This window comes from Cariama cristata, unplaced genomic scaffold (genome assembly GCF_000690535.1).
Source record: "Cariama cristata isolate BGI_N322 unplaced genomic scaffold, ASM69053v1 scaffold33734, whole genome shotgun sequence".
Classification (NCBI taxonomy): domain Eukaryota; kingdom Metazoa; phylum Chordata; class Aves; order Cariamiformes; family Cariamidae; genus Cariama; species Cariama cristata.
In genome coordinates, this window is record NW_009612911.1 from 3449 (window position 1) to 24410 (window position 20962).

At 50.7% G+C, this 20962-nt stretch overlaps 1 protein-coding gene across 1 annotated transcript; it reads right to left on the reverse strand.

The window, feature by feature from the left end:
- Window positions 1–922: 922 nt before the first annotated feature.
- On the reverse strand, window positions 923–7832 carry LOC104160639 (pituitary homeobox 3). The gene is made up of 3 exons (XM_009698817.1): window positions 7724–7832; window positions 2777–2982; window positions 923–1782 (listed from the first exon to the last, which is right to left on the reverse strand). Exons 1-3 carry the CDS (start codon window positions 7830–7832, stop codon window positions 1219–1221), a joined length of 879 nt encoding a protein of 292 aa, XP_009697119.1. The 3' UTR covers window positions 923–1218.
- Between the last annotated feature and the right edge of the window lie 13130 nt (window positions 7833–20962).

Sequence of the window (20962 nt, forward strand, 5' to 3'; positions counted from 1 at the left end):
TGGGTGCATGCGGACAGGGAGTGAGGAGGGGGCTTGTTTTTCCCTTCACACTGTGTCTGTGGGCTTTTGCTATCCTGAGGAACCAGGTGTTTGATTTGTAAGTGAGCAACCGAGATGACTCCTCCAAACCTCAGGCCCCTGTTCCGATGTGGGCTGCCTTGTGCAGGTGCTCCCAAGGATGCTCGCTCTCACCTGGGCTGCTGGTGCTTGATTTCTGAGTCTTCAGGTGCAGGTTTGTGCTCTCAATAACCAGACAGGCAGAAGCCGTAAAGCGATTGTGCCAACTTTTATTTTATTTTATTATCTTTTTTGGAAATGGGATTTGGAGAAGGGAAAGGAAGGAGATGTGCAAGGAGGAAATGATTGTTGCAAAAGGGGATGCTTTGGATGCACACTGGCAAAGGTGTTCCTGTCTGACTGGAAATGACCGAAGCAGTAGAGCATGACAGGCAGGACACTGCCTTGGTGGATGTGCTTGCTTTATGGGGTTTTTGGTTTTAAGGTCTACTTTGTAGGTTATTTCATGTACAAAACCAAAAAGCATATTTTAATGTCTATATATGTATTTGTATATATATAAGATTATATATACACATACATATTTTATATCCTTACAACTCCCAGTTCCTAAAAGCTTCAAGTCTGAAGGGCCACGTGTATATGTGCATTATAAAGAGAGATGCCAATTGACTGAGACAAGGCTTTCCTTACTGGCTGTGTGATAAGTAAGTGTGCAAGATGTCTTTAACTGAGATCTTGCACGTGCGCAGGGAGAAGGGGTCAGCCAAACACCAAATGGCAGTCCCCGTGTTGCCCTGTCCCTGGCTGTTCCCTGTCCTGGGGATTTGGGGAGCTCACCCCTGTGAGGCTCGGAGGGACAGACTGAAACACACTTGGTTCTGCTGCCCGTGGGTCAGGCACCCTGCAGGTTGGGGCTCCTATTTCCCCATGGGGCTTCCAGTAGACTGTTTTGGTTTCTTTACCACAAAGGAGGAGGTTTGGTGGGCAAGAGGGGAAGGGGTTTGGGAGGGGAAAGACAGTCAAAATTCACCATACGATAGTTAGACAAATCTTCATAGAGGTCCGTCTGCCTGCTCGCCGCTCTCTCTTGCTCTCTCGCATTCACTCTCATTCTCTGCAGGACATACGCTGTTGTAGGGCTAAAGGTCTCCTTTTGTCAGGCTAAGGTCAAGTCCCTGGTTGGCAGAGGACAGCCCTTCATACTGGCCTGTCCACGGCGTATTGGCAAGGGCTCAGATTGGAAGCTGCCGTCTGCACCGCCGGGTAGGTGAAGTTAGTGTGCTGCTTGGCCTTCAGCCGTAGGCTGGCCAGGCTGGAGTTGCATGTGTCCCTGTACATGTAGGGGCTGGCTGTTGAGGCGTAAGGACAGGCACTGGATGAGACAGCGGAGTTGAGGCTCGGGCTGTTCAGGTTGTTGATGTTTCCCAAGTTGTTGAGGCTGGAGGCTGGTACTCCTGTCACCGCAGAAGGGACCATGGATGAAGGCATGGTCATCGAGGCGATGGAGCTGGGTGGGGAGAACATGGGCTGTGAGGAGAGGGGACTGACATTCATGGAGTTGAAGAATGGGAAGCTCTTGGCTGAGAGCGGGCTGGTGGCGAGCCCCTTGGTGGCCCAGTTGTTGTAGGAATAGCTGGAATACATGTCATCGTAAGGCTGCATCAGTCCGTTGAACTGGGCTCCGAAGCTGTTCTTGCACAGTTCGGCCTGTTGGTTTCTCTCCCGTTTCCTCCACTTAGCTCTGCGGTTTTTGAACCACACCTGAGAGAGAGAGAGGGAGAGGGAGGGGATGGGAATCACTCTGGGCTGTCCCTGGAAGGGCCCTTGCCTCGGTCTCTTTGCCCAGCAAGGCAAGAGCTGTTGAAGGGCCAGGGATGCTCCCAGGGAGCTGGGAGGCTGAGCATCAGGAAAGTGTTGCAGTAAGATGTCTGGGCTGCAGGTTCACCTCTCAGGGAGAATCACCACCGAGATCAAAACCTAACCACAGCCAATTTACAACACACAGAATAACCCACCTCACTCAACAAATGGATGCCCTTTATATGGGGAAAAGGGAGGAAAATACTTGCTGTGTTTCCAAGTGACCTCAGCCCAGGAGGATGGGCTGGGGTTGTGTGACTTGGGAGCAAAGTATTTGGGGGATGTGGCTTGAGAGCTGCTGAGTGGGGGGCAATAACCTCCATTGTACTGACTTCACCTCAGGACCAGCTTGGGGCAGGGTGTTAGAAGTCCGTTTTCTCTCAGGAAAATCTGTTAGTGCTGGAGGGGCTCAAACAATGTAACTTCCTAGACCATGGAAGCTGCTGGAAGGCTATTCATGGTGCTGCTAACTCGTATTTCTAGCAGTGGAGAGAAGCTCTCATTCCAGCTGGAGCCCTGCCACACTATGCCTGTGACTGGCACAGTAGTTTGGGAACCCCAGAGAGTGCCCTCCAGCAAGGCTAAGGCTGGCGGATGATGGCACTGCAAGGAAGGGGTCTGCCAGGGGCTCTGTGGGGCAGGGCCTGCGCTTTGCATCTCCCTGTGTTACTGCAAGGTCGCACTGGATGGGGAAAGCACTACCAGCATGGGGTATGTGTGTGGCTGGATGTGTTAAATCTTGGCTATATAGCCTGGTGAGGTGTGTTCAAGACATGGAAATTTTCTAGTGCCCCCAATTCCTTCCTTGGTTTGGGGACAGGTTGGTGGCTTGTATCACAGTTGGCTTTCTCCCCACAGGCTTGGGCATGGGAATGTGGGAGGGCTGCAGTCCTACCCGGACTCGTGCCTCCGTCAGGTTGGTCCAGACTGCAATCTCCTCCCTGGTGCTCATGTCTGGGTAACGGTTTCTCTGGAAAGTGGCTTCCAGCTCCTGGAGCTGCTGGCTGGTGAAGTGTGTCCTCTGCCTCCGCTGCTTCTTCTTGAGCGAGCTGTCTTCAGGGTTGGAGTCGTCCGTCTGGTTTTGCTGAGACTTCTCGGTGTCTGTGCAAGAAACAGAAAGATGGGAGAGATCCCCTGAGTTAACCTGGGGGCTTGGATGCATTTGTGGAGCCCAGTCCTTAGACAACCAATGCATGCTCACTGAGATCCTCCTCCACTGCAGCTACCTGCAGGAGTGGTCCTATCTCCCTCCCTTGACCTTGCAAGCACCAAAACCAATGGCCCCTTGATGCAGCACAGCTTGCCCTCATTTAACTGCTGTGATGGATGTCAGCTTCCAGGTGACTGGAGCTTGATTTTCCAAACTTCCAATCTCTGGTTTTCATTTGTCACAGTTAAGATGGGTGATAGTGGCAGAACCTACCCAGGCCAGCAGTTTCCTATTCTGCTTAAAACTCTCTGCCTAAGGTGCCCTTTTGAAAAACTGAACAGAAATTGCCACTTATGATACAACAAAAGATCCGGTAGCATTTTTGTGGACAAGTGATGGGAAAAGGCAAATTGCCAACGACAGCAAGTTGAGGCTCTTAAATGAACTAAACCTGAGGAGCACAAATTTTTATCCTTCTTCCCTTCTTACTCTTCTATCTTCTTACTTAGGTGCATGTATTTTTAAAAAGTAGTAAAGGCCTCTCGTAGATCTTACCATGAAGTACTCCAGCATCTCCCTGTTTTACTCCTGCCCTCCTCCTCACTCGGAGATCCCTCTCCTAGAGGCAGAATCTTTCATTTCATTGCCCCTCAAATGAACATCTTGAAACTCTCCAATGTTCACACTGGTATCTAACTGAAAAGTACAGCTCAGCCTCCTCCTAGGCATTAAGCCCAGGCCTTAATGCTGAGCTTTGGGCTGCTGTGGCTGCAGGTGGGCAGCCAGGTACTTCCCTGTGCACAGACCCTCCTGGGGCCGCTGGTACTCTGCAAAGAGAGGCAGAATGCAAATATAAATATCTTTCATCATCAAAAGAAAATACGACATTTGAGCACTTGGGCAATCTATTGAGAACAACTACAGGGAGGAAAGCTACAGCTTGTGTTTAATTCTGCTGAGAACCAAGACAAGTCATCATAGAAGAAAATTATTCCAGTGAAAATAAATAATTTCTGATGTTCACCTCCTCCTTCCCCTGATCTAGAAGCAAGGTGAAGCAGTTCCAGCTGAAAATCAGGTTTTCAGCAGGGAGGGGAGGTGTCCTTTTACAGTGGGAAATACTCAGCTAAACTAAGTAGAAATTATTGCAAACAGTTGCCACATGGTTGCATCTGGGAGAAGAACACTTAAAAAATCCTGGCACCACTCTGCTGAGATTCAGATTAAAAGGATTTTTGTTTGGTTGTGGTTTTTTAAGTGGAAGCTAGCTTAAAAGGCTTCAAAGTCCAGAAAAATCCTAACATGGACGGGGTCTTGTACAGCCTCTTAAAAAGCAGGGAGGCAAGAAAACAGTAACCTGGAATACAGTTGGGTGAGGGAAAAAAAAAAGGTTCCTCAACTCAGATGGATGTGCTCTGGAAAAATATGCCCCTTAAAAGCTAAATGGCAAAAGAGAGAGCCTAAGAGAGAGGCTGAAAAGCATCTGAGCCCTGACAGAGAAAGGACTCTGCTGCAGGGCAGTGCTGTACCCAACAGTAGGTGCTTTAAAGGAGCCCGGCCCTGGGAGACCCTCCTGTCCCAGGAACCTGGTGCCACTTCCCAGCTCCTGTGGCAGTGCGTCAATTCGGAAACCTCTCCCTGCTGTTCCTGGGAAAACCCTCCTTGGCCCTGCCTTCCTCCAAAGGGAGCAATGCTGGAGTCGCAGAGAGCATTTGCAGGAGAGGCACCCGCTCTTCATGGAGGAAAGCCTGGGTGCGGTCAGAAAAGGTTTGGTTCTATAGGTACGCGTTGCATTGACTGAAGTAATGTGGGTTCCCCACAGGCTTCCCACCAGCTGCCTCAGCTTCTGTGGCACATTTAATGCTGTCCACCAGCAGGAAAGCTAATGTAAGGAGAGCGAGGTGCCTGTTGCTCAAAACAGCAGGATGCAAGCTGGTTCTGCTGAGCAGGAAGATGCTGTGTCACATTTCCAGCGTCAGGACCAGCTTATGCTTCCACCCAGGGCGTACGCGCATGAGAACTTTCCTATTGCACTCTTGAAACAGATGAAGCCATAGGACCTGAAAAGTGGAGCAGCAGGAGCTGGTTGTGGTCTTGTGATACTCTCCTCGTTCCCATGAGCATCTTCCTGTGGGGATCCCACATTCAGCAGAACTCTTGGAAGCATGCTCTTAATGTGGATTTTTTTTTATAGTGGTTCTTGCCAAGAAGATAAATCTGATTTCTCTAGCTCAGTGCTCTAAGCCAGTGTTGGAAGAGGGAGATTCCCACATTATCCATCTCTAAAACAGATTAAAAGGGGAGTGATGCCACCACGTCTTGAGCTAGTTATTAGGAAAGGCTCAGTACGGATGAAGGGGCAACATTTGGTTGGTTTGTTCATCTGCTGAGCCTGGGTTAATTAAGAGCCTGATGCATACAGGGGATATGTTCCCACAGGAGCCCCTGACAAATGTGGATTTCCAAAGGGGCTGCTGCCAAGCAGGAGGCTGTGCCCTAATTGGAAGCTCCTGCTCAGGATTGCCCTTCTTCGTGCAGGAAGAAACTACACTGAGAGAAAGTACCCCTGGCTTATTGGCTGCATCTGGGTGGAAGAGCTCACCAAGCATTTTGCTTTGGTATTCATCTTCTCCATACCTTCTGGTATAGAACTTTCCACAAATCTTGTGAAGTCCAAGCAATCCTGACTTTGAGCCTGGAAAAATCTCTGCAGCTACACATTGCTCTTATTGTCTTCTCCATTTCCATACCTGCTACCTGTGGTTCTTCCTGAGTGTTGCTTACAGGCAGCGCCATCTCTGTTTCTGCTTCTTTTCTAGACAGGGTACAAGTGCTCTTTGTAAATGGTGCAGAGCTTCAGTGCTGCAGTGGGGACCAAAAGCATGGCAATACAGGGAAACAAGGGACCCTGCAGATGCCCTGAATCCATGCTGAGGAGCAAAACACAGGCAGATGCATGGCAGTTCCTCACCTCCTCCCTCCCTATCCCATCTGTGCTGCCTGATGAAACCTAACAGAAGGAGGTGTCACAAACCACACCACATCATTGGAGGACACTTGGGATCTCTGAGAGCTGAGCCCAGACAAGCAAGGTTTATGCTCCCTTCCTCAGAATCTCTTACTCTGCGGATGAAGAGAGCAGAGCCAAGAAGGAGCAGGGAGGCTGCTCTCTTGAGGAGAGGCAAGAAGTGCCAGAAGAGCAGCCCTGCCCCACGCTGGGCAGCCCTCGGTGGTGCTCTCTGCTCTGCCTGGTACCGGTGACATGTGGCTGCCAGCGGCCCCTCTGGTGCGAATGCACAAGCTGCTAGCCTTTGCATGTAGGTAGCACTGGCAAAAACACCCACCTCCCAGAAACCATTTTATTTCTAGACTGTTTAAGACAGGGGGGAGTGATGTAGCCAGGCACCCAGCATTTATTGTCAACCCAAAATAGGTTGTGGAATATATCTCGTGCACGTTCACCCACTCAATGAAACGACTGCAGTCATAGCTGGAATTAGCTGCTCATGCCTAATGGAAAAAAAAGTCAGCTCTTAAATTGGCAGTTCTGTGGTGTGCCAGGGTGAGCTCCATCAGGAAGGCCGCTTGAATGGAGACGACCGCCATGCATCCAAAGCAGCTGACAAGGAGCCACTGAGCTTGGGGATGTGCCCAACTAAGGTACGCGTGCAGTGGGGAATGCGGTGGGTGGATTCTCTGACCATAGTTATCCCAGCATAACTCTCTTCACGATACTTACTCTGTGGAATTTTAATCTGCATCATTATGCTTATTAGCTTTTGCACGCGGGTGAGCCTGGAGGCTTTACACGAGGAGCAGCAGGCTGTCCCGGGCCCTCGCCTTCCCTCACGCTGGCACCGGCGGGGCAGCTTTGCATTTTCCTGCTGCATCCAGAGCAACAAAGGATGGAGAGGTCACAGGACAGATGCAAAGTCCAGGGGAAGCCATAGCATTTGGTAGCCGATTTCTGAGCAGGTGTGAATGGTGATGTTTCTTCTTCAGAGCCTGACAGAGCATGCGGTAGGCTTGGGGGTTGTTCAGCCTTTGGGAATGGTCCTTGGGACAGGAGTAGCCCACTGCAGAGCCTGGCACCAAGGCACAGGTGACCAGGCTTTTTCAATTAAAGTAGGGGCAAGATGGTATTTCTCTTCCTTATTGCGTGGAGCTGGGAAGTTCAGCCCAAGGTTAACCTGTAGCATGGAAAGCTTCAACCTAAGCAATTTAAACAGAGTTAAAAGGAAAAAAGGGGGGGCCATTTATAACTAGGTGTAGCCTTCTGTGCCTTGGATGAGATTTCCCATGTTGCACGGAGAACTCCCCTGCTCTGAGGACCTGGTTTAGGTGAATACAATAAAATCTTGGTTGGGCAGTGATCCAGCTTGCCTGACTTCTGCCTGCTGTGGGCTGTGCCCTCTGTGAGCAGCAGCTTCCTACAGCCCAGGGCAAGGCAACCCCATCGCCGGGATGGTACTCTCACCCTCCTGATGGCTGTCATTGCAATATGCATCCCTGTGCCTTCTCCTGCTTGCTGGGACAGCTGTGCTGCCATGGCACGGTGCTGACTCACGGTACAAGATGAAGCTCAGCGTGTCCCCGGGAGCACCACAGCTGGCTCCTGCAAACTACTGGCCACCTAGATCCACCCGCAAGGATGGATCAGGGCATCTCTTGCATTTTGAGCCTTGCACTCACCGCTGTGGTCCTGCCCTTTGCAGCTGTGCTCGTGTTGAGGGGTTCCCGAGTCTGAGAGAGACAAGGCTGGGCTGCGAGCCTCTGCGTCTGCCAGCAGGTTGAAATCCATGGGGCAGGAATGGGTGGCGGAGGAGGAGGAATCTGAAAAAGCAGCAGACACACAGTGATTAGGGAGATGAATCTCTAGGTGACCTCTCCCTACCCCCTCCAGGAGGGACTTGTCAACCCTTGAGGAAAGGTCTAGGAAAAGTAAAGGATCCCTGTGTGATCCTTGGACCCCTCTGAGTTTCCTGGCTGGAAAATGGACATGCCAGCCTTTCTGCTGAGTGTCCCTATAAATCAAAGATCATCTACTGACACTTCTATTTGCAGCCTTCAGAGAAAGAGCCTCCAATTTATAGGTGACATTCAGACTGAAATAGCAACGCCAGGAGCATGCTGTGTAATGGAGATCTGAGGAAGTGGTTCTGGACCAGCCAAGGGCTGTTAGCACCTTCCCCAGACATCCCGTCTCTCCCATCCTCCCTGCCCAGCTTCCCCCGCCTTTCTCCCTTGCTTCTCCACAAACGGGTCAAGCCCAAGTAAAGCTGTCCAGAGAGCACTAACGCAGATATACACACACATCCTGAAAGAAAAGCACTCCTGTACATAGCACTGATAGGAAGGCACATCTGCCTGCACAGCTGCTGCCACAAGCAGGGACCCAGGCAGTGCAAGTGGACTCCTTTGGGGTACATAAGGACCTCTGGAGCCTGAATTAACATGGGAATCGCATTACATGCCCTTGGGTGCCTGGGAATGAGTGATCCTGGCTGCAGCAGCAGCTCACTTCCAGCCTTAGGTCATCCTGGCTGAAGGCTCCCCATGTCCCCTCAAATGACTGTCCTGTGCCGGTAAGCCACCTCCCCTGGCTGAAAGCATCCCAGCTGGGAAGCTGGTGGTGCTGCTCCCAGCCACTGCAGGCACCACTGGGAGTCCTCTACCACCTCTTTCCACACCTCTCTGTCCCATGATCAATTATTCTCATCATGTTCTTCCTTGAGGTCTTCATACCCTCCACCTGTATTGCCCAGAAAAACTCAGGTGAGAGCACCACTTTGGTCTGGACCACATTGGATGCTGATGAAGGGGCAGGCATGGAGCAGTAAATGCTATGAGCCCAGCCACATCAGCTTGGGAAGGTCAGCTGGCCCTGTGTTAGCCCTTAATCTGAGTTTTGGATCATAACCCTGCTGCATGCAGGATGATGCCTTGCCATCAATGCAGGTGTAATGGTTTCTGAAGGCTGGACCGCTTTGAGGGGACCACAGCAGTTCCTGAAACTCTGGTCACCCCAGCTAATGCCTCGCCTTCCCAGGTAGGGAGCCTCTCGCTCTAAAACATAACAGCAGCTGATGCGCTGTGCTGAGATCTGGGACCCCCAGGTGTTTTGGACTTCCCAACTGCAGGCGGAGGTCAGTTGTCATAACTGGATTCTAGCTGGTGAAGGACTGTCTGGCCCCTCAAATTCATGTGTGTCAGTGAGGGAGCCCGCTGAAGGCAGTATTTCATCTGGACTGCACTAGTGTTTAGACATGTAAACAAGAGATTAATCACATAGCTGTTGCACCTCCTTTGGAGGTGGATGACAGTGACTAAGAATGTATTTTCAGAGCTGTCTAAAACCTCCTGTCAATTTGAGCAGGGCTGCTGCCAGGGCACCTGCAGTGCTTCCTAGGCCGTGGTAAGAGGGCAGGGAGCCATTTCTAATGGTTATCTGCCTGGTTTCTGCAGCAGATTTCGCTCACAAAACCCCAACAGTTTCCCTTGCTCTCTCCTTCACTTGACCTCCATCCCCAGCCTTTCCCGGTGCTGATGAATCTGTCTCGACACTAGCCTCTGAAAGCAGTACCTAATGAAGGGACCTGGTGCTGGTTTCCCCGACCTTTGCCTTGCTCTGGGCTTCTCCTCTCCTATGGGAGAGAAGTGGCAGGGGCTCCATCTTTGCCGTGAGGCTGGTTTCCATTTCCACCTCGCAGCGAGCCTGACCTTTGATGTCCGCCGGCTGTGTAAGCTCCTGGCAGCAGCAGGGCACAGCCCTGTTGCTTTTTGCCATGTGTATGTACACGAAGTGATGTGACAGGGCTGTGTTTTCTTTAATACCTTTGCATGGAGTAGGGGGAGTCCATCTGCCACTGATATTGCCATGGCTTTTAGCATTACTCTCGGAATTATGCAGAAACGCGCAGTGAATTAATTCCATGGATTAAGTCTTGATTAAGATGTGTGTCACTTTGCTGTCTCAGAATTTATTAAGAGCCCTTCTTGAGGTGGTGGCAGATGGAATTTCTGCCCAATGTTTGTAGATGATAATTTCCCCTCTTCTACAGCCATTTGCATATGATTGCATCTGTCAAGCACAATTTCCTCTCTTCTAGGGCTTGACTCTGTACTGGACCAGACTTAAGGAGGAATTCAGACTCCTGCCTTGCTGTAACTGAAGGACAGTGTCCTCCTGCACAGGGTCCTGTTTGTTTTGAGACTATTTTTGCACATTTTGCTTTGCTTTCATCTGTGCAAACTAGAACGAAGATGACAAAAATGGAGGGGAAGGGAGTATTTTACAGCTGATTCCAGAGGTGTAAATGACAACACAAGGTACAAGGCTTAGGAGAACTCAGTCCCAGTATTGAAAAATCATGCCCCATCCTGAACCACACCAGTGCAGTGGTTACGAGGTTGATCCAAGCCACTGGGCCCAACGTGGCATGCTTGGCCTGCCTCAGAGATGCACTAGGCCTCTAGATTAAAACTGGTTTTAAAGTGTGGCCCATATTCAACTTGAAACTGGGACTTGCGGTTCACAAGTTTGTTTTTTGAACTGCAGTTAAAACCAGGAGTATTTCAGAGAAGAGATTTTGTATGTATATATGTAATTGCATACATATTGCATGTGCTGTATGTGGTGGCATCAAGGAAGACCTTCTCAGCTCGTAGCGAGTAGGTCATGGAGAAGCAAAAGCAAAGGGAGAGGGGGATCTGCTCAGCACAGTTATGAAGGACTGTAGGAAAAGTCTGTGATTGGGACAGCACGTGAGCTCTGTACCAATGTATTTACCCAAAGGCAATCCCATGCTACAGATACAAAAGGCTGTAGGTATTATTCTAGGTTATACAGCCCTTTCAGATTTAATTAAAGGAGCTTTCCTCCACGTTGGCTGGGTCTCGCTGTAGGCAGAGACACTAAGAAAGTCAATGCTAAACCCTCATGGCATTTCTACTAAGTTATTTGCCTGGTCTCAGGGAGTTATGGAAACTGGCACCTCAAAAACATCTTTACACAAAATCAAATCTATCATCTCTATCTAAGTCTTCATCTCACTTTCTTTTATTGTAAAAAAAAAAAAAAAAAAAAATTATGGACAGCTCCTGTACTAGCAACATACAGCCAGACTACCTCACAGGTTTCAGTTTTGTAAAACTAGCCCTGGCTCCTAGCCTCCTCTGGCACCTGCAACTCCTTCCATCAATGTACATAATTGCTCCCAAGATAAAGGTTCCCAAATCTGTAACAAACACACCTTTTCTGCCAGTTGCTACCCCTGTGTGTCCTACCCTGGCTCTCGTGCGATGGTGCCAGCAGCCGCTTGCACAGGGTCCTCCCGCCGGCTGGGAAGCTGCCGTCCCTGCCCCACAGGAATGGTGCAGGGCAGGAGGAAAACAGCGGCTCTGGCTCTAGGCTTTTTCTCCTTTCAAATTCACCCCTTTTCTATTTCTGCGTCATTGCCAGGCTGTCCAAGCCAGAGCCACGGGGGCAGAAGGAGGAAGGCCCTTCTACACGAGAAGGGCAGCCTTGTTTACCCAAAAAGAGCAAGCGACGGTTCCCGTGACCTCTCTACAGGTTCTCGGTAACACGCTGCTCCATCACTTTGGAGCAAAGATGCCTTTGCTTGTTTTTTTTTTGAGAAGCGGGAATGAAACATAAAGGCTGACTGCAAGCCAAGTAAGGCTAATTATAGTGGTGGCTTTTGTGATGTGGATGTTGCTCACTGAGAGCTGCCTTCAGATTTACAAGTGCACGCTGCTCAACTCCCTGTGCTACCAACGGGGAGCAGGCTACCTGCCGAAACTGCTTCGGCAGGTTGGTCCGAAGAGGAAAAGCTGTCTCTTGGGTTGTTTTGATGTTACTTGGCTTCCCATGGGTATGCAGGGGTGCTTCAGCAAGGACCCAATACTTGAGGTCCCTAGGCAGCAGCACATAGACCGCTGGTCACCCACAGGTTGGAGGGAAACCCAGCTGGCCAGGCTCCCTCCAGCAGATCGGCACAGCCCCACGGACCTGTGAGCTTCCCCCACTGCCTGCGGCTCCCGCCAGGGCCATGGTAGCTGCAGCCTCTGCTTGGGATTGCTGATCCCCACAAAGTGTTCAGAGTTACCCCTCAGGCTGAAAGGTGCTCTGCAATCCGTTAGGGGTGGCAGTGTCTCTTCTTTCTTCCATCCCCTGAGGTGAAGGTATGATGTTACACTAGATGTCTTGGGGTCAGAGCTGCCTCTTCCTGCTCCATCAGTCCCAGAAGTTAAACTGCTGGGAGCAACTAGATTCCTGATGGAGTCTGGCTGATTGCTTCAGTCCTCTCACGCTCGCATTCCCTGTGTGCTGGCTTACTTTTAGCAAAGATAAACATTTGGGACTCTATTTAACTGCACATTTTCAGGAAGATGATCTGCCTCTCTACTTTGGTCCCCAGGAGGGGCTGAGCTAAGGCGGAGCAGCCCCTGCATCTTCCTCTGCCCCACATCAAAGGGGAAGGGGCTGAGGCTGTACCTGTCCCCTCCTGGAAGAGCATTTTGTTCTCTGGATACATGCATTTATTCAGGGGATGGTGCTGCCAGAGTGCCTGCGGGCTGGGATTTCAAGTACCACAGCCTGCACAGCACACGAATCGCGCAGTGACCTGAGAACCAGGCTCTATTTGCCGGCCAACATGAGTGCTGCCTGAGAAGGGCTCTTTACTGAGAAGGCCTCTTCCCCTGCAGCTAGAAAGCAAAAGGATGGGATGCAAGACAAGAGTTAATCTTTGTTTCCTCAAGACTATAGAAATACAACTATGGGGAGACCTGGGTCACCCACTGCTAAACATCTTGGTGTAGCTTTAAGTCTAATCTTAATGGAATTGCAGCAGGAACCAAGAGGGACCATTAATCACTGGAAGATAAACAGCAGCAGCCAGCCAGTGACCCAGAGCACAGAGATGGGATGCAAGACAAGAGTTAATCTTTGTTTCCTCAAGACTATAGAAATACAACTATGGGGAGACCTGGGTCACCCACTGCTAAACATCTTGGTGTAGCTTTAAGTCTAATCTTAATGGAATTGCAGCAGGAACCAAGAGGGACCATTAATCACTGGAAGATAAACAGCAGCAGCCAGCCAGTGACCCAGAGCACAGAGCCATTAGGGGACAGGAGAGCAAGCTGCCTGCCTCCAAAAACTTCAGGCGGTGCAAAGCCCCAGACTGGCTGAGCTGTGATTTCAGGCGCACACTCAGAAATGGATCACTGACCTCCAGCAAGGGCTGAGTCACAGGTTATAATAAACTTTATTTCTCGATTTAGTCCTTGCAGTTGGGCGCTAACCCCTGAGCTCCGGTGCTGAGTGGCTTCATAGTGGTGTGTGCTGCTTCAAAGCCTGGAATGTGGTTTGGTGGTGTGGGTTTTTTTTTTTTCTCCCATCAGTAGGAATTGCCAAAGTTCCCTGAGGCACTTGGTATCTTATTGCTGTCAGAGCAAGCTGCCTGGATCAGCTGGCACTGCCCCGCACATGATGTGGGTTGCAAGAGCATCGCTGGTAGTAAGTGGTGCCACACTAACCGCAGCAGCCTGGGTCCTTGCTGCTGGGCTTCCTGCACACAGCTGGTGGCACAGGCTGGCTTTCTAAGGAGGGTGCCTAGGCTGTTTCCACTCTCTCCTCTTTTTGTGCATGGCTCTGCAGAGAAGTTCCAGATAACATGAGGCGGGGAGAGGATGCAGAGATAAGGTGCTGCCGTTGACTTGGCTTATGATGTAGGTAAAACCACTTGGCTCTTCTGGGACTGCATCCTTCACCTCAGAAATTATGTTAATGAGCCTAACTGAGCTGGTAAAGGCAATGAAGCAAAATTCCTTTAAGTGCTTCCAGATCCTCAGATAAGAGGTGCTAGGGAAACGTCCAGCCTTGCTGGACACTGTCTAATGCATTCCCTGGGGGCTGACGGCAGCGTGTGAGGTGAGAGCAAGCAGCTCGCTTCCTCTGCTTCAACAGGATCCTCCAGCTGTGGAGGAGGATGACAGCCAAAACCTCTGCTCTGGGCAGCAGAGGGTTAATAAATTGCCTGTATTCTGGAGGATTATCACAATGGAAATGTCCCAAGGATTGACAGCTCCATACTCCTGTCCGCAGCAAAAAAAGCCCACAATGGAATGTGTCCCGTTCGCTTATTTGATGGGCTGCACCGTGCCCCCGCGCCAGAGAAGCGCCCTGGTGTAACCGTGTCCTGTATGTAACGCATTGTCCTCCCCAACAGCTGTGTCTGTGGTCCCCAGACCGGACCGGTGCAGACCCTGCTGAGCTAAAGTGTGGGGGTCTGCACAGACAGGGTGACATGCAGGGGCTTGGCTTAAAGCAAGTTACTTGCATTAGTATCTTTGGAGCCCTGTGCTGTCCTGAGCCTACTTGGATAGTTTTTGAAACGGCACCCAAAATTTCGAAACGAAGAGCTAATCCTAACACAGAAGGAAAGTCCTGACAGACTTTCTGCAAAGTTGTTGTTTTCTAAACTAAACGTTCATACTTGCATTCTTGTAAGCATTGCACTGCAGGTCTTGCCGTGTCTGGCTGGGTTTCCGGTATCCCTTGGACGCCCTGCCTCAGTGGGGCTTCCAGCACCTTGGCTCCATCGACCCGGACTGGGATTTTCTTTCTGATAGACTATGCAGTCAGATTAATAAAGCCATCCTTTGTTACGGCTTATTTTGTTTGTTAGGCATTTGGAACAAAATAAATGAGCAAAGGCTCAGTTTTGCCCAAACAAATTGCAATCGCACGAAGTTGCTGGTGTGGCGAGGCTCCGTGGTGCAGGAGCGCTGGGAGTGACAGCATGGTCTGCAGTTGTAGGGGGGAAGAAAAGTCCTTCAAGGAAATTAATGCCTTTGCTTTGGGGAAGGCAGAAAAAAAGAGACTGATTTTAGTAAGAAATTCTGCCTGGGAGAATCTCGCAACCGAAACAAAGGACCCGCTAAAGCAGAGCGTGAGCATTGGCCCGGCCTGGATATCCTGACCCTGCTCATCCCTGCCTGCCCTTGCCCGCTCCTGCAGTCCCGGCGGGCTGGCTTCAAAGAGACCCCTGCGAGTGCTGCAGGATCTGCCTGCGTCTGCAGGGGAGAAACAGCTGTACAGCCACGGCATACAAGGGACCGCGATCTCCCCTTGCACCCACAAGTTGAGCAGCAGCAGAGCCGGCTGCAGGACTCCGGGCAGGAATGGGGGGCGCAGGCTGCCTGCCTGGGGCTGGAGCCGGGCACGCCGTGCTCGCACAGCGCCAAAGAGCAGTAGGGCCTGGCATCAGCAGATCGGTATGCGTTGTTGTATTTATTTGGGCGACTGTATGAATTTGACTAATTATTCCGGTAGTCAAAGGAAACTGGCCCGATTCCCGTGGGGGCTGCGCTCGCAGCAGCATGGCAGGGTCATTTCTGTATCTCTGCAGCCGTAAAGTTGGCCCATTTTAGGGAGGCTCAGATAGCGAGATCAAGGACTGGAGCTCTATGACTCCAGCTGCTGTCAGGAGTTTTGTATGCAGATGGAGGGCAGCGGATGACTCAGACTTTACCAAAGATGTAAATGATTCTCACAATTAGTAAACAAGCTCAAGAAAGCCCCTAATCAAGCGGGTGATGCCGGGGGTTGAAGGTCAGGAAGGATCCTGCCCTGCCATCAGCAGGTCACACCCTTACGGCTGGCCAACCTCGGTGCATTGCAGAGCTGCCCACGTCCGCCACCCGTCAGCACTTCTGCTAGAAATCCTTTCTGGAGAAGTTCTACTTGATCATAAACATTTGTCCGGTGACAAAAATTGGCAAAACTGGCAGCTAGAAAGCAGCTCTTTTTTTTGGCAGGGGGGTGTGAGGGAGTGTGCTGGATTGTTGTTTGAAAACAACCTGGCAAAGCCCAAAGGGTTGCAGGGCTGCAAAGGGAAAAGTAGCAACTGCTGAGGGTGCCGTGACAGCCCCAGCAGCCGCCGTGGCCAACAAGGTGTGTGGGGGGTCGGGCCCCCCCCCCGCCACCCGCCGTGGCCAACAAGGGGCTCTGTTGGTTAAGGCAATGAGAGCCCAGAAGCAGCTGGCTTGCTCCGAGGGATGTGTTGTCTCACAGCACAAACCCGCAGCGCGGGAGGGAGCTGATGTCTGCTGCGCCTGGCTGTAAGGTTTCCTGTATGATTTGTCTTTTTTTTTTTTTTTCCTTCCCAAGCAATTTATATTTAATTATTTTTTTTTTTTTAACGCTCTCTGGCAGGAAAACCCTTGCAGGACGCAGGCTGCCGTGAATAAAACAAACGGATGATCTCAGCCCGCAGTATCCCTCCCCTCTTCCTCGGGATACTGCAGCTTGTAGGGCTGGGGCAGGGTGGCTCCGGGAGGGATGCTGGAGCTCACTTCCCCCCACCACGCCTTTATGGACCTTGCAACATGCCCTGAAGGTCAGCCTGTTTACCCAGACATTGTTTGAAGGGGGCCGAGGGAGGCGATTAGCCCTCCCCACAGCAAACACTGCTGGGTCCGATCCCGCAGCATTTTGCAAGCGGCCTGTGCTGGCAGGATCAGGCCCACAGATCGCCTGGTTTTCGTGCTGTGCACTCACAGCGAATGGTTAAATTGTGCATACCGGGGGCAACAAGGAGGAACGGCGGGTGGGTGAGCAGGGAGGGTTGGCAGCCCTCCATCCCCACAGCCTCTAGCCCAGATGCCCCGCGTGGGGCCGTGGCAGACCACCCCGTGTCCCTAAATTCAGGGGAACAGCAGATATTGCAAGCAGCAAAAGAAGAGGTTTGAATTTCACGATCTTGAAATGCACTGTGCTGCCTAAGGACTGCATACAAAGTCTGGTTTATTTTTTTCTTCCCCCTCTAAATCCTTAGTTTTTCCATCTGCTAGAGGCTGCATCCCATTCAGAGCCTTGGGAGGTAGGCAGTTTGGGTGGGTAGGAAAGCAAGCTGCAGAGCCCTAATTACTCATCCAGTCTGGCCCTCGGGCAATCCCATCAAAGTGGTTCAGAGAGAAAAGGGAAGGGGCAGAGGGAAGTGAGCTCTCTCAAAACACTGCCGCTTGGGTGACACCACCTCCCTTCAACCGCCCGGCCAGCCTGCCTGCTTTGGGGACAGAGACTTTACACCCAGAAACACCTCTGCCTCACCCAGCCCTCGGTGACAGCCTGCCAGCAAAGCCCATCTGCAGCTCCAGGGCAGCGGGAACGGCCTCCCCAGCCTCCCACCATGGCCTGGGACGAGACGCACATCTGAGCTCAAGCACTGAGTTTTTTAAACACTGTTATTAAAACCCACCCGACACAAATTAAGGTGCAAAAACCCTTTTAAATGGGACAAAAAAATGCATATTGTTTGTCACGTTGCAATTTCTCCCTGGTTAGTTATGGATCCATACCCAGACTGACCTTTCTGGCTCGATTAACTTAGCTTAAAGATTTAGATCTTATTTTTTTAATCATCCTGGTACATCCAGTCTTCTAGAAAGTCTTACTTATTTTGGAGGAAAACCTCCATGAACATACCAAAAAAAAAATATCCCAAAAAACCCAACTTGTAGATCTGGAAGTTGGAATATTGTGGCACCAAAAATAAAACTGATGGAACAAAAAGGGAATTTCATGTGGTTTTCATTGTCAAGTCTAAGCACAGAAACAAACAGGAAATAAAAATGGCTAAAACAAAAGAGATTTCTTTTAAAGTGTGTTCAAATCTAAGTGGGAAGCTGCTTTATGTGGGATGGATTCTCTGATTATTTGTTTTTCAGAAAAAGGAGTAAATAAAAATGTCCACACACAGACAGGACAACTTGATTTACAGTTAAATCCCTGTGCTTCTCGCTAGTCGTTCATAATAACCTTTTTTAAGAAAATTAGGCTTGCATAAATGGCAACATTGGAAGGGGGAGAAAGGGAAATGGGGAGGATGCTTCTGCTGGAAATTAGGTTGGGAGGAAGAAGGAACAAAGAGGGAGAAAGAGAGGTGAAAGTAACTGCAGAATCTCCAGTCATTCGTTTTATTTCATCTTTGTACTTTTTCAGTTTCTGCAGGCACTGTGCCTTCCAGCCCATGCCATCCCACTGAAGCTCCCCAAATCGCAAATAAATACATTTATTTGCTGAGCAGTCTGCAGGATCAGGGCTATGTGAAATAGAGCAGCATACGTGCTATATCCTGAAGACAGAGGTGTTCCTTAGGCTCTCAGATTTGGGATTGTGGAACTTGTTTAATAGGGGTTTACAAACAGGTGTCTCAATCACAGCAGCTCAGATGGTGATTTTGAGGGGTTAATTTAATGCAGTCAGAACCCAGCTCGCCACATCAGCTGAGATCCCCAGTAGCTACAGCCCCATTAATGCATCTCTGAACAGTTGAAAAATCAGATAGACAAAATTAATAGCAGCTTCTGCAAATTCAGCTCTGGTTGCCCTCTTCCTTTTGCGCTAGTTAATAGGGCATAAATGTTTATTTTCTGGTGGAGCGGCAGTTTGGGAGATAGGAAAGCGCATCGGATTAAGGGTCAAGGGACAGAGGTGGTATTTCTGGCTCAGATCAGATCGGGTAATTCTGCCAGAGCTCAGTTTCTCCTCTTCACAACAGGGATATTTCCCTTCATGCTAAAGCATCCAGAGATCCGCCTATGGAAAAGCTACATAGTTCCCGAGAAGAGAGATTGTAAGGTGCATCTCTTCAGAAACGAGGGCTCTGAACTTGAACTTGTACCCTGCAAATCAGCAGAAAATTTCCTGTTCGGTGTGCGGAGGATTGGCCCTCTTCCCAAATCTGCTGGGCAGTACTCAGACACTGGTAGGAAGGCAAGAGGGGGACCTCCCTCACTCGCTCCCCACCTCTTTTTAAAGCCTGATAATAACAGAAACATTTCTCAGCTTCTGCCCAGCTAGATCTCCCAGTTCCTTCCTGAAAACAACTCCTAATATTTAATTGTTGCTGAAAAAACAGAAGATCCATCGCTAACCATCCTGTGGGAATTTGCAGCTCTGACCAGGCTGCCATACCTATCCTCCTTTGGGGTCGGAGGGAGATGAGGATTTTGAGCAAATCCTTTCCCACAGAAGCGACCCCCTCTGTGCTGAGTCCAGCCCCGGTCCCTTGTGCTGCCAAGCCTCCAGGAACAGCCTGTAGACTCCCTTAAATGCCCCAAGGAAGCCCAGAGCTAATAACCAGCTTCATTCAATTCCCAGTCACATTATTATCCAATCTGCCAGAGGCATTAATATTCAGAGGTGAGGCAGGAGGAGGGCAGGGGTGCTGGCGAGGGGGAGCGGCACACAAAGGGGAGGAAGGGAAGCACGGCAGGCTGGCCTCAGAAATCCTCTTTCTCCAGCAGTCTGAAACCCCAGCCTATTTCAACCACGTGTTGGTAAGACAGGGTTTTTCCTATGGCCTCAGCACTAACTTCGATGCCAGCTGGTAGAGGCTGTCCCCCTGCCAATAGCAAATGCCCGGGCTTGGCACAGCCTGGTGCCCTCAGCCCACAGCAAGAGGGAGAGCTTTGCCCGCTCTGCCATCAGGCCCTAAGTAAATAGCAATATCCCATTTTCAAACAGCCAGATAATCGCTGAGCCCACTCAGAGACGCCACGGCCTCCCATTTCTGAGCCCCGTCCCTCCACGGCCCCAGGTCTCATCCCACTGCCTTCCTGACACAGGGCACACAGCATGAAACCACCAGTTCTCCCCGTCTGGGACCTTCTTCCCAGCCCAGGTACCTTCCCTGTCCCCAGAGCCGGGGCACATGTGCCAGGTCACGAGACAGACCTCATGTCCCCAGCTCATCTCATCTTCCTTTTGGAGCGGTCTCCTAGATCAGGTTTCTGGCTTTTTCTTTTTGGCAGTCTCCAAAGTCAGCCTCACCTCTCAATCTCAAGGTTTTGGGTAGCATCTGACAGAGAGAGAAGATGCTGCTCTTTTTTGCCAGCTCTCTGTAGGGTACATTAACCAATACTTTTGCAATCCAGTCACAATTTGCACATCTATTAATTGCTCAAATTAAGCCCTTATAGAAATGTAACAGGTATTAAGTGAGACTCACAACGGTTTCATTGCCAGAGAGAGATACTGGTTTTTAAACCAGTGCCTTGGACAGGAGACAAGTCAGGAATATAGATGGGTTTTCATGGGGGGAGCCTGGGCTGCAGGTCATGCAAACCCAGTAACACCAGTAACAGCAGGAAAAACACTGCCCTCGCTGAGATTCCTCTCCAGGCCATTGGGGAAAGGCATCTCCCCGTAAGGAGTACCGCGCATGGTGTGCCCGTTTGCTAACGAAAAAATCAAACCCGGCTCCGCTTCTGCAGACTTTTGTGCAGACTGAAACCAGCTACCATGCTCTGCTGGTCCCTCAGGAACCAGCAGGCAGCTCTTTGTCCCTCACAGCAAGGCACCATCGAAGCCTGCGCAAACACCCATCCCTCCGGCTCACTGACAGGCCAAGGGGCTGGGAGAGAGTGCGAAGAGCCAGGGAGACCCTGGTCTCATCACCAAAAAGGTGGTCCTTTCCCTGCCTTTGGAAGGTGGGACAGGAACAGGGGTGTCTCCTGAAAGGCACCTTCCTGAGTTGCTGCTTTTAGTATTTCCCCAAATTGCAGAGGGGATAGAGCCATTTCATCCCTAGCATCCCCCAGGCCAGGCTTGTCTGGGGGACGCCAAATTCCCCTCTTTGCCTTCAGCATTAGTCTCCACTTCGAAAGTGCACAGATCACGGGCCCATCGGTCGGGAGGCTGCCTCACTCTAAGGTGAGGGAATGAGGCTGGTGAGGGACTGGTTTTGATTCCTGCACCGCCAGCTCAAAGCATCAGCCAGGTGCAGTGACTGGGGGCTCACACCCGGGCTCGGCCGGACCCCGAGGTCCTGCAGCAGCGTCCCCCTCTGCGGCTTCCCGTGCGGAGCCAAGCTCTGCATCTCATAACCCGCCGGGCCGGGTGGGAAAGGTGTGCGGAGC

What these genes read in the sequence shown, in the direction of transcription:
- LOC104160639 (XM_009698817.1), bottom strand. Translation starts at nt 7,832, where the DNA reads ATGGATTTCAACCTGCTGGCAGACGCAGAGGCTCGCAGCCCAGCCTTG. An exon ending in CAAAGGGCAGGACCACAGCG is followed by an intron (nt 2,983 to 7,723) that starts GTGAGTGCAAGG and finishes TTTCTTGCACAG; the next exon opens with ACACCGAGAAGTCTCAGCAA. An exon ending in TGACGGAGGCACGAGTCCGG is followed by an intron (nt 1,783 to 2,776) that starts GTAGGACTGCAG and finishes TCTCTCTCTCAG; the next exon opens with GTGTGGTTCAAAAACCGCAG.